Below are 12,821 nucleotides of genomic sequence, written 5' to 3' on the forward strand. Positions count from 1 at the left end.
GACCAGGAGCGTGACCGTGACCGAGAGTGTGACCAGGAGCGTGACCGTGACTGAGAGTGTGACCGTGACCGAGAGCGTGACCGTGACCGAGAGTGTGATCGAGACCGAGAGTGTGACCGTGAACGAGAGCGTGACCGTGACCGAGAGCGTGACCGCGACCGAGAGCGTGACCGTGAACGAGAGCGTGACCGTGACCGAGAGCGTGATCGAGAGCGAGTGTGTGACCGTGACCGAGAGCGTGACCGTGACCGAGAGTGTGACCGTGACCGAGAGCGTGATCGAGACCGAGAGCGTGACCGAGAGCGTGACCGTGACCGAGAGCGTGATCGAGACCGAGAGCGTGACCGTGACCGAGAGCGTGACCGTGACCGAGAGTGTGACCGTGACCGAGAGCGTGATCGTGACCAAGAGTGTGATCGAGAGCGAGAGCGTGACCGTGACCGAGAGCGTGACCGTGACCGAGAGTGTGACCGTGACCGAGAGTGTGACCGTGACCGAGAGTGTGACCAGGAGCGTGACCGTGACCGAGAGTGTGACCAGGAGCGTGACCGTGACCGAGAGTGTGACCAGGAGCGTGACCGTGACCGAGAGCGTGACCGTGACCGAGAGTGTGACCGTGAACGAGAGCGTGACCGTGACCGAGAGCGTGACCTCGACCAAGAGCGTGACCGCAACCGAGAGCGTGACCGAGACCGAGAGCGTGGCCGGGAGCATGACCGAGAGCGCGACCGAGAGCGTGACCGAGAGCGTGACCAAGAGCACGACCGAGAGCATGTCCGAGAGCGCGACCGCGAGCATGACCGTGACCAAGAGCGTGACCAAGAGTGTGACCGGGAGCGTGACCAGGAGCGTGACTGGGAGCGTGACCGAGACCGAGAGCGTGACCAAGAGCCCCAACTGGGAGCGAGACCGGGTTTGTGACCGAGAGCGTGACAGCGACCGAGAGCATGACCAAGAGCGTGACCGGGAGCGTGACCAAGAACGTGACCGGGAGCGTGACCGAGACCGAGAGCCTGACCGGGAGCGTGACCGAGACCGAGAGCCTGACCGGGAGCGCGACTGCGACCAAGAGCGCGACCAAGAGCATGACTGCGATCGAGAGCGTGAGCGAGAGCGTGACCGTGACCGAGAGTGTGACCGAGAGCGTGACCGTGACCGATAGTGTGACCGTGACCATGACCGTGACCGAGAGTGTGACCGAGAGTGTGACCGAGAGCGAGAGTGTGACCGTGACCGAGAGCGAGAGCGTGATCGAGACCGAGAGTGTGACCGTGACCGAGAGCGTGATCGAGAGTGAGAGTGTGACCGTGACCGAGAGCGTGACCATGACCGAGAGTGTGACCGTGACCGAGAGTGTGACCAGGAGCGTGACCGTGACCGAGAGTGTGACCAGGAGCGTGACCGTGACCGAGAGTGTGACTGTGACCGAGAGCGTGACCGTGACCGAGAGTGTGATCGAGACCGAAAGTGTGACCGTGAACGAGAGCGTGACCGTGACCGAGAGCGTGATCGAGAGCGAGTGTGTGACCGTGACCAAGAGCGTGACCGTGACCGAGAGTGTGACCGTGAGCGTGATCGAGACCGAGAGCGTGACCGAGAGCGTGACCGTGACCGAGAGTGTGATCGAGAGCGAGTGTGTGACCGTGACCGAGAGCGTGACCGTGACCGAGAGTGTGACCGTGACCGAGAGCGTGATCAAGACCGAGAGCGTGACCGTGACCGAGAGCGTGACCGTGACCGAGAGCGTGATCGAGACCGAGAGTGTGACCGTGACCGAGAGCGTGATCGAGACCAAGAGCGTGACCGTGACCGAGAGCGTGACCGTGACCGAGCGCCTGACCGTGACCGAGAGTGTGACCATGACCGAGAGTGTGACCAGGAGCGTGACCGTGACCGAGAGTGTGACCAGGAGCGTGACCGTGACCGAGAGTGTGATCGAGACCGAGAGTGTGACCGTGACCGAGAGCGTGACCGTGACCGAGAGTGTGACCAGGAGCGTGACCGTGACTGAGAGTGTGACCGTGACCGAGAGCGTGACCGCGACCGAGAGTGTGATCGAGACTGAGAGTGTGACCGTGACCGAGAGCGTGACCGTGATCGAGAGCGTGACCGTGACCGAGAGTGTGACCAGGAGCGTGACCGTGACCGAGAGTGTGACCGTGACCGAGAGCGTGACCGCGACCGAGAGTGTGATCGAGACCGAGAGTGTGACCGTAACCGAGAGCGTGACCGTGACCGAGAGTGTGACCGTGACCGAGAGCGTGACCGAGAGTGTGACCAGGAGCGTGACCGTGACCGAGAGTGTGACCGTGACCGAGAGCGAGAGCGTGACCGAGAGAGTGACCGTGACCGAGAGTGTGACCGAGAGTGTGACCGTGACCGTGAGCGTGACTGAGAGTGTGACCGTGACCGAGAGCGTGACCGAGAGCGAGAGCGTGACCGAAAGCGTGAGCGAGAAAGTGACAGAGAGCATGACCGTGACCGAGAGCGTGACCGTGATCGAGTGCGCGACCGAGAGCGAGAGTGTGACCGTGACCACAAGCGTGACCGTGACCGAGAGCGAGAGCGTAACCGTGACCACGAGCGTGACCGTGACCGAGAGCGAGAGTGTGACCATGACTGAGAGTGTGACCGAGAGCGAGAGCTTGACCGAGAGAGTGACCGTGACCGAGAGTGTGATCGAGAGCGTGACTGAGAGTGTGACCGTGACCGAGAGCGTGACCGAGAGCGAGAGCGTGACCGAGAGCGAGAGCGTGACCGAAGGCCTGACCGTGACCGAGAGTGTGACCGTGTCCGAGAGTGTGACCAGGAGCGTGACCGTGACCGAGAGTGTGACCAGGAGCGTGACCGTGACCGAGAGTGTGATCGAGACCGAGAGTGTGACCGTGACCGAGAGCGTGACCGTGACCGAGAGTGTGACCAGGAGCTTTACCGTGACCGAGAGTGTGACCAGGAGCGTGACCGTGACTGAGAGTGTGACCGTGACCGTGACCGAGAGCGTGACCGCGACCGAGAGTGTGATCGAGACTGAGAGTGTGACCGTGACCGAGAGCGTGACGGCGACCGAGAGCGTGACCGTGACCGAGAGCGTGACCAGGAGCGTGACCGTGACCGAGAGTGTGACCGTGACCGAGAGCGTGACCGCGACCGAGAGTGTGATCGAGACCGAGAGTGTGACCGTGACCGAGAGCGTGACCGTGACCGAGAGCGTGACCGTGACTGAGAGTGTGACCGTGACCGAGAGCGTGACCGAGAGCGTGACCGCGACCGAGAGTGTGATCGAGACTGAGAGTGTGACCGTGACCGAGAGCGTGACCGTGACCGAGAGCGTGACCGAGAGTGTGACCAGGAGCGTGACCGTGACCGAGAGTGTGACCGTGACCGAGAGCGTGACCGCGACCGAGAGTGTGATCGAGACCGAGAGTGTGACCGTGACCGAGAGCGTGACCGTGACCGAGAGCGTGACTGTGACCGAGTGTGATCGAGACCGAGAGCGTGACCGTGACCGAGAGTGTGACCGTGACCGAGAGTGTGACCGTGACCGAGAGCGTGATCGAGACCAAGAGTGTGACCGTGACCGAGAGCGTGACAACGACCGAGAGTGTGACCGAGAGCGTGACCGTGCCCGAGAGTGTGACCACGAGCGTGAGCAAGAGCGAGAGTGACCACGAGCAGTGACTGTGACCGAGAGCGTGATCGAGACCGAGAGTGTGACCGTGACCGAGAGTGTGACCACGAGCAGTGACTGTGACCGAGAGCATGACCGAGAGTGTGACCGAGAGCCCGACTGGGAGCGAGACCGGGTGTGTGATCGAGAGCGTGACTGTGAGTGTGACCAAGACCAAGAGCGTGACCGGGAACGTGTCTGGGATCGTGACCGAGACTGAGAGCGTGACCGAGAGCCCCGACTGGGAGCGAGACCGGGTGTGTGACCGAGAGCGTGACAGCGACTGAGAGCGTGACAAGAGCGTGACCGGAGCGTGACCAAGAGCTTGACCGGGAGCGTGACCAAGACCGAGAGCCTGACCGGGAGCATGAACGAGACCGAGAGCCTGACCGGGAGCGCGACTGCGACCGAGAGCGCGACCAAGAGCATGACCGCGACCGAGAGCGTGACCGCGACCGAAAGCGTGACAGAGAGCGAGAGCGTGACCGAGACCGAGAGTGTGACCGAGACCGAGAGCGTGACTGAGACCGAGAGTGTGACTGAGAGCGAGAGTGTGACTGAGAGCGAGAGTGTGACCGTGACCGAGAGTGTGACCGAGAGCGAGAGCGTGACTGAGACCGAGAGTGTGACTGAGAGCGAGAGTGTGACCGTGACCGTGACAGAGAGCGTGACAGAGAGCGAGAGCGTGACCGAGACCGAGAGTGTGACCGAGAGCGAGAGCGTGACTGAGACCGAGAGTGTGACTGAGAGCGAGAGTGTGACCGTGACCGAGAGCGAGAGTGTGACCGTGACCGTGACCGAGAGCGTGACTGAGAGCGAGAGCGTGACCGAGACCGAGAGCGTGACTGTGACCGTGGCCGAGAGTGAGACCGTGACCGAGAGCGTGATCGAGAGCGAGAGTGTGACCGTGACCGAGAGCGTGACCGTGACCGAGAGTGTGACCAGGAGCGTGACCGTGACCGAGAGTGTGACCGTGACCGAGAGCGTGACCGCGACCGAGAGTATGACAGTGACCGAGAGTGTGACCGTGACCGAGAGTGTGATCGAGACCAAGAGTGTGACCGTGACCGAGAATGTGACCGTGACCGAGAGCGTGACCGTGACCGAGAGCGTGACCGTGACCGAGAGTGTGATCGAGACCGAGAGTGTGACCGTGACCGAGAGCGTGACCGCGACCGAGAGTGTGATCGAGACCGAGAGTGTGACCGTGACCGAGAGCGTGACCGGGACCGAGAGTGTGACCGTGACCGAGAGCGTGACCCTGACCGAGAGTGTGATCGAGAGCGAGAGTGTGACCGTGACCGAGAGCGTGACCGTGACCGAGAGTGTGATCGAGACCAAGAGTGTGACCGTGACCAAGAGCGTGATCGAGACCGAGAGTGTGACCGTGACTGAGAGTGTGACCGTGACCGAGAGCGTGACCGAGAGCGTGATCGAGACCGAGAGCGCGACCGAGAGCGTGACCACGAGCGTGACCACAAGCGTGACCGAGAGCGAGAGTGTGACCGTGACCGAGAGCGTGACCGTGACCGAGAGTGTGACCAGGAGCATTACCGTGACCGAGAGTGTGACCGTGACCGAGAGCGTGACCGCGACCGAGAGTGTGATCGAGACCGAGAGTGTGATCGAGACCGAGAGTGTGACCGTGACTGAGAGCGTGACCGTGACCGAGAGTGTGACCGTGACCGAGAGCGTGATCGAGACCGAGAGTGTGACCGTGACCGAGAGTGTGACCGTGACCGAGAGCGTGACCGAGAGCGTGACCGTGACCGAGAGCGAGAGCGCGACCGCGAGCGAGACCGAGAGCGTGACCGAGAGCGCGACCGAGAGCGTGACCGAGAGCGTGACCGAGTGCGCGACCGAGAGCGTGACCACGAGCGTGACCGAGAGCGAGAGCGTGACCGTGACCGAGAGCGTGACCACGAGCGTGACCGAGAGCGAGAGCGTGACCGTGACCGAGACTGTAAGCGAGAACGAGAGCGTGACCGAGAGCGTGACCGAGAGCGTGACCGAGAGCGAGACCGAGAGCGCGACCGAGAGCGTGACCGAGAGTGTGATCATGACCGAGAGCGCGACCGAGAGCGTGATCATGACCGAGAGCGTGACCGAGAGCGTGACCAGGAGCGTGACCAAGAGCGTGACCAGGAGCGTGACCGAGAGCGAGAGCGCGACCGAGAGCGTGACCAGGAGCGTGACCGAGAGCGTGACCAGCAGCGTGACCGAGAGCGCGACCGAGAGTGTGACCGAGAGCGCGACCGAGAGCGTGACCGAGAGCGAGAGCACGACCGAGATCGCGACCGAGAGCGTGACCGAGAGTGTGATCATGACCGAGAGCGTGACCGAGACTGTGAGCGAGAACGAGAGCGTGACCGAGAGCGTGACCGAGAGCCCCGACTGGGAGCGAGACCGGGTGTTTGATCGAGAGCGTGACAGCGACTGAGAACGTGACCAAGAGCGTGACCGGAGCGTGACCCAGAGCGTGACCGCAAGCGTGACCGAGACCGAGAGCCTGACCGGGAGCGCGACTGCGACCGAGAGCGCGACCAAGAGCATGACCGCGACCGAGAGCGTGACCGTGACCGAGAGCGTGACAGAGAGCGAGAGTGTGACCGAGACCGAGAGTGTGACCGAGAGCGAGAGCGTGACTGAGACCGAGAGTGTGACTGAGAGCGAGAGTGTGACCGTGACCGAGAGTGTGACCGAGAGCCCCGACCGGGAGCGAGACCGGGTGTTTGATCGAGAGCGTGACAGCGACTGAGAGCGTGACCAAGAGCGTGACCGGAGCGTGACCAAGAGCGTGACCGGGAGCGTGACCGAGATCGAGAGCCTGACCGGGAGCGCGACTGCGACCGAGAGCGCGACCAAGAGCATGACCGCGACCGAGAGCGTGACCGTGACCGAGAGCGTGACAGAGAGCGAGAGCGTGACCGAGACCGAGAGTGTGACTGAGAGCGAGAGTGTGACCGTGACCGAGAGTGTGACCGAGAGCGAGAGCGTGACTGAGACCGAGAGTGTGACTGAGAGCGAGAGTGTGACTGTGACCGAGAGTGTGACTGAGAGCGAGAGCGTGACAGAGAGCGAGAGTGTGACCGTGACCGAGAGTGTGACCGAGAGCGAGAGCGTGACTGAGACCGAGAGTGTGACTGAGAGCGAGAGTGTGACCGTGACCGAGAGTGTGACCGAGAGCGAGAGCGTGACTGAGACCGAGAGTGTGACTGAGAGCGAGAGTGTGACTGTGACCGAGAGTGTGACCGAGAGCGAGAGTGTGACCGTGACCGTGACCGAGAGCGTGACAGAGAGCGAGAGCGTGACCGAGACCGAGAGTGTGACCGAGAGCGAGAGCGTGACTGAGACCGAGAGTGTGACTGAGAGCGAGAGTGTGACCGTGACCGAGAGCGAGAGTGTGACCGTGACCGAGAGCGTGACTGAGAGCGAGAGCGTGACCGAGACCGAGAGCGTGACCGTGACCGTGGCCGAGAGTGTGACCGTGACCGAGAGCGTGACCGTGACCAAGAGCGTGATCGAGAGCGAGAGTGTGACCGTGACCGAGAGCGTGATCGTGACAGAGAGTGTGACCAGGAGCGTGACCGTGACCGAGAGTGTGACCGTGACCGAGAATGTGACCGTGACCGAGAGCGTGACCGTGACCGAGAGCGTGACCGTGACCGAGAGTGTGATCGAGACCGAGAGTGTGACCGTGACCGAGAGCGTGACCGTGACCGAGAGTGTGATCGAGACCGAGAGTGTGACCGTGACCGAGAGCGTGACCGAGAGTGTGACCGTGACCGAGACCGAGAGCGCGACCGAGAGCGTGACTGAGAGTGTGATCATGACCGAGAGCGCGACCGAGAGCGTGATCATGACCGAGAGCGTGACCGAGAGCGTGACCAGGAGCGTGACCGAGAGCGTGACCAGGAGCGTGACCGAGAGCGCGACCGAGAGCGTGACCGAGAGCGTGACCAGGAGCGTGACCAGGAGCGTGACCAGGAGCGTGACCAGCAGCGTGACCGAGAGCGCGACCGAGAGCGTGACCGAGAGCGCGACCGAGAGCGTGACCGAGAGCGAGAGCACGACCGAGAGCGAGAGCACGACCGAGAGCGTGACCGAGAGCGTGACCGAGAGCGAGAGCACGACCGAGATCGCGACCGAGAGCGCGACCGAGAGCGTGACCGAGAGTGTGATCATGACCGAGAGCGTGACCGTGACCAAGACTGTGAGCGAGAACGAGAGCGTGACCGAGAGCGTGACCGAGAGCGCGACCGAGAGCCCCGACTGGGAGCGAGACCGGGTGTTTGATCGAGAGCGTGACAGCGACTGAGAGCGTGACCAAGAGCGTGACCGGAGCGTGACCAAGAGCGTGACCGGGAGCGTGACCGAGACCGAGAGCCTGACCGGGAGCGCGACTGCGACCGAGAGCGCGACCAAGAGCATGACCGCGACCGAGAGCGTGACCGTGACCGAGAGCGTGACAGAGAGCGAGAACGTGACCGAGACCGAGAGTGTGACCGAGAGCGAGAGCGTGACTGAGACCGAGAGTGTGACTGAGAGCGAGAGTGTGACCGTGACCGAGAGCGAGAGTGTGACCGTGACCGAGAGCGTGACTGAGAGCGAGAGCGTGACCGAGACCGAGAGCGTGACCGTGACCGAGAGTGTGACCAGGAGCGTGACCGTGACCGAGAGTGTGACCGAGAGCGTGACCGTGACCGAGAGCGTGACCGTGACTGAGAGTGTGACCGTGACCGAGAGTGTGACCAGGAGCGTGACCGTGACCGAGAGTGTGACCGTGACCGAGTGCGTGACCGCGACCGAGAGTGTGATCGAGACCGAGAGTGTGACCGTGACCGAGAGCGTGACCGTGACCGAGAGCGTGACTGTGACCGAGAGTGTGATCGAGACCGAGAGCGTGACCGTGACCGAGAGTGTGACCGTGACCGAGAGTGTGATCGAGACCGAGAGCGTGACCGTGACCGAGAGTGTGACCATGACCGAGAGTGTGACCGTGACCGAGAGCGTGATCGAGACCAAGAGTGTGACCGTGACCGAGAGCGTGACCACGACCGAGAGTGTGACCGAGAGCGTGACCGTGACCGAGAGTGTGACCACGAGCGTGAGCAAGAGCGAGAGTGTGACCACGAGCAGTGACTGTGACCGAGAGCATGACCGAGAGTGTGACCGAGAGCCCGACTGGGAGCGAGACCGGGTGTGTGATCGAGAGCGTGACTGTGAGTGTGACCAAGACCATGAGCGTGACCGGGAACGTGTCTGGGATCGTGACCGAGACCGAGAGCGTGACCGAGAGCCCCGACTGGGAGCGAGACCGGGTGTGTGACCGAGAGCGTGACAGCGACTGAGAGCGTGACAAGAGCGTGACCGGAGCGTGACCAAGAGCTTGACCGGGAGCGTGACCAAGACCGAGAGCCTGACCGGGAGCGTGACCGAGACCGAGAGCCTGACCGGGAGCGCGACTGCGACCGAGAGCGCGACCAAGAGCATGACCGCGACCGAGAGCGTGACCGCGACCGAAAGCGTGACAGAGAGCGAGAGCGTGACTGAGACCGAGAGTGTGACCGAGAGCGAGAGCGTGACCGTGACCGAGAGTGTGACCGAGAGCGAGAGTGTGACCGTGACCGAGAGCGCGACCGAGAGCGTGACCGAGAGTGTGATCATGACCGAGAGCGTGACCGTGACCGAGACTGTGAGCGAGAACGAGAGCGTGACCGAGAGCGTGACCGAGAGCGCGACCGAGAGCCCCGACTGGGAGCGAGACCGGGTGTTTGATCGAGAGCGTGACAGCGACTGAGAGCGTGACCAAGAGCGTGACCGGAGCGTGACCAAGAGCGTGACCGGGAGCGTGACCGAGACCGAGAGCCTGACCGGGAGCGCGACTGCGACCGAGAGCGCGACCAAGAGCATGACCGCGACCGAGAGCGTGACCGTGACCGAGAGCGTGACAGAGAGCGAGAGCGTGACCGAGAGCGTGACAGAGAGCGAGAGCGTGACCGAGAGCGTGACTGAGACCGAGAGTGTGACTGAGAGCGAGAGTGTGACCGTGACCGAGAGTGTGACCGAGAGCGAGAGTGTGACCGTGACCGTGACCGAGAGCGTGTCAGAGAGCGAGAGCGTGACCGAGACCGAGAGTGTGACCGAGAGCGAGAGCGTGACTGAGACCGAGAGTGTGACTGAGAGCGAGAGTGTGACCGTGACCGAGAGTGTGACCGTGACCGTGACCGAGAGCGTGACTGAGAGCGAGAGCGTGACCGAGACCGAGAGCGTGACCGTGACCGTGGCCGAGAGTGAGACCGTGACCGAGAGCGTGACCGTGACCAAGAGCGTGATCGAGAGCGAGAGTGTGACCGTGACCGAGAGCGTGACCGTGACCGAGAGTGTGACCAGGAGCGTGACCGTGACCGAGAGTGTGACCGTGACCGAGAGCGTGACCGCGACCGAGAGTATGACCGTGACCGAGAGTGTGACCGTGACCGAGAGCGTGACCGTGACCGAGAGTGTGATCGAGACCGAGAGTGTGACCGTGACCGAGAGTGTGATCGAGACCGAGAGTGTGACCGTGACCGAGAGTGTGACCGTGACCGAGAGCGTGACCCTGACCGAGAGTGTGATCGAGAGCGAGAGTGTGACCGTGACCGAGAGCGTGACCGTGACCGAGAGTGTGATCGAGACCAAGAGAGTGACCGTGACCGAGAGCGTGATCGAGACCGAGAGTGTGACCGTGACCGAGAGTGTGACCGTGACCGAGAGTGTGATCGAGACCAAGAGTGTGACCGTGACCGAGAATGTGACCGTGACCGAGAGCGTGACCGTGACCAAGAGTGTGATCGAGACCGAGAGTGTGACCGTGACCGAGAGCGTGACCGTGACCGAGAGTGTGACCGTGACCGAGAGCGTGACCGTGACCGAGAGTGTGACCAGGAGCGTGACCGTGACCGAGAGTGTGACCGTGACCGAGAGCGTGACCGCGACCGAGAGTGTGATCGAGACCGAGAGTGTGACCGTGACCGAGAGCGTGACCGTGACCGAGAGTGTGACCGTGACCGAGAGCGTGACCCTGACCGAGAGTGTGATCGAGAGCGAGAGTGTGACCGTGACCGAGAGCGTGACCGAGAGTGTGATCGAGACCAAGAGTGTGACCGTGACCAAGAGCGTGATCGAGACCGAGAGTGTGACCGTGACTGAGAGTGTGACCGTGGCCGAGAGCGTGACCGTGACCGAGAGCGTGATCGAGACCGAGAGTGTGACTGTGACTGAGAGCGTGACCGAGAGCGTGACCGAGAGCGAGAGCGCGACCGAGAGCGTGACCACGAGCGTGACCACAAGTGTGACCGAGAGCGAGAGTGTGACCGTGACTGAGAGTGTGACCGTGACCGAGAGCGTGATCGAGACCGAGAGTGTGACTGTGACTGAGAGCGTGACCGAGAGCGTGACCGAGAGCGAGAGCGCGACCGAGAGCGTGACCACGAGCGTGACCACAAGCGTGACCGAGAGCGAGAGTGTGACCGTGACCGAGAGCGTGACCGTGACCGAGAGTGTGACCAGGAGCGAGAGCGTGATCGAGACCGAGAGTGTGACCGTGACCGAGAGTGTGACCGTGACCGAGAGCGTGACCGAGAGCGTGACCGTGACCGAGAGCGAGAGCGCGACCACGAGCGAGACCGAGAGCGTGACCGAGAACGCGACCGAGAGCGTGACCGAGTGCGCGACCGAGAGCGTGACCACGAGCGTGCCCGAGAGCGAGAGCGTGACCGTGACCGGGAGCGTGACCACGAGCGTGACCGAGAGTGAGAGCGTGACCGTGACCGAGACTGTAAGCGAGAACGAGAGCGTGACCGAGAGCGAGACCGAGAGCGCGACCGAGAGCGTGACCGAGAGTGTGATCATGACCGAGAGCGCGACCGAGAGCGTGATCATGACCGAGAGCGTGACCGAGAGCGTGACCAGGAGCGTGACCGAGAGCGAGGGCGCGACCGAGAGCGTGACCGAGAGCGTGACCAGGAGCGTGACCGAGAGCGCGACCGAGAGCGTGACCGAGAGCGCGACCGAGAGCGTGACCGAGAGCGAGAGCACGACCGAGAGCGCGACCGAGAGCGCGACCGAGAGTGTTACCGAGAGTGTGATCATGACCGAGAGCGTGACCGTGACCGAGACTGTGAGCGAGAACGAGAGCGTGACCGAGAGCGTGACCGAGAGCGCGACCGAGAGCGCGACCGAGAGTGTGATCATGACCGAGAGCGCGACCGAGAGCGTGACCGGGAGCATGACTGAGAGAGTGACCGGGAGCGTGACCGAGAGCGTGACCGAGACCGGGAGCGTGACTGTGAATGTGTACCTACCATGCTAACGATGGCGTCCCTGGCATGGGGGTCATCTGTTTTCTTGAGGATAGATTTGAGGAGCAGCGGGTACTTGGTGAGACGCTGATGGGGTTTAACCAACATGTCACTGAGCTTCAGGCGGTTACACTGCTTATGAGTCTCTGCCCACTGCAAATGGACACAAACAGCAATTACACAGGGAGTGCACACTGCCAAACGCACTCTCCCTCTCGGTTTTTCTCTCTCTCTTTGGCTGTGCGTGTCTCTCTGTCTTTTCGCTCTCTCTGGATCTGTCTGTCTCTCTCTCTCTCTGTGTCTCTCTCTTTTTTTATTTACGGGATGTGGGTGTCGCTGGCAAGGCCAGCATTTATTGCCCATCCCTAATTGCCCTTGAGAAGGTGGTGGTGAGCTGTTGCCTTGAATCGCTGCAGTCCTTGTGGTGCAGGTATTGGGGCTGACCCACAGTGCTATTAGGGAGGGAGTTCCAGGATTTTGAGCCAGCGACGATGAAGGAACGACAATATATCTCCAAGTCAGGATGGTGTGTGACTTGGAGGGGAACATGCAGGTGATGGTGTTCCCATGCCCGTGCTGCCCTTGTCCTTCTAGGTGGTAGAGGTCGCGGGTTTGGGAGGTGCCATCAAAAAAGCCTTGGTGAGTAGCTACAATCCTTCATGTAGATGGTACACACAGCAGCCACGGTGCGCCGGTGGTGGAGGGAGTGAATGTATAAGGTGGTGGATGGGGTGCCAATCAAGCTGCTTTGTACTGGATGATGTTGAGCTTCTTGAGTGTTGTTGGAGCTACACTCATCCAGGCAAGTGGAG

At 62.3% G+C, this 12,821-nt stretch overlaps 2 protein-coding genes and 1 pseudogene across 4 annotated transcripts in view; all 3 read right to left on the reverse strand.

Moving 5' to 3' along the window:
* The window catches only part of LOC139228892 (pleckstrin homology domain-containing family G member 5-like), a 126,692-nt gene that overhangs the window by 27,842 nt on the left and 86,029 nt on the right, over nucleotides 1-12,821 (reverse strand). For all 3 annotated transcript variants that reach the window (XM_070860382.1, XM_070860383.1, XM_070860384.1), the window contains one exon: nucleotides 12,013-12,162. In XM_070860382.1, the coding sequence (XP_070716483.1) occupies nucleotides 12,013-12,162 (150 nt within the window). The remainder of the gene's footprint in view (nucleotides 1-12,012; nucleotides 12,163-12,821) is intronic.
* On the reverse strand, nucleotides 42-11,964 carry LOC139229360 (serine/arginine repetitive matrix protein 5-like; annotated as a pseudogene).
* LOC139229361 (serine/arginine repetitive matrix protein 5-like) lies at nucleotides 2,716-6,538 on the reverse strand (the record flags this gene model as incomplete). The annotated part of the gene is given in 6 exon segments (XM_070861060.1): nucleotides 2,716-2,926; nucleotides 3,011-3,745; nucleotides 3,843-3,908; nucleotides 3,986-5,837; nucleotides 6,183-6,312; nucleotides 6,500-6,538. Coding segments are annotated over 6 exon segments (3,033 nt in total), but the record flags the coding sequence as incomplete, so codon positions are not given.

This window comes from Pristiophorus japonicus, chromosome 18 (genome assembly GCF_044704955.1).
Source record: "Pristiophorus japonicus isolate sPriJap1 chromosome 18, sPriJap1.hap1, whole genome shotgun sequence".
NCBI classification, from domain to species: domain Eukaryota; kingdom Metazoa; phylum Chordata; class Chondrichthyes; family Pristiophoridae; genus Pristiophorus; species Pristiophorus japonicus.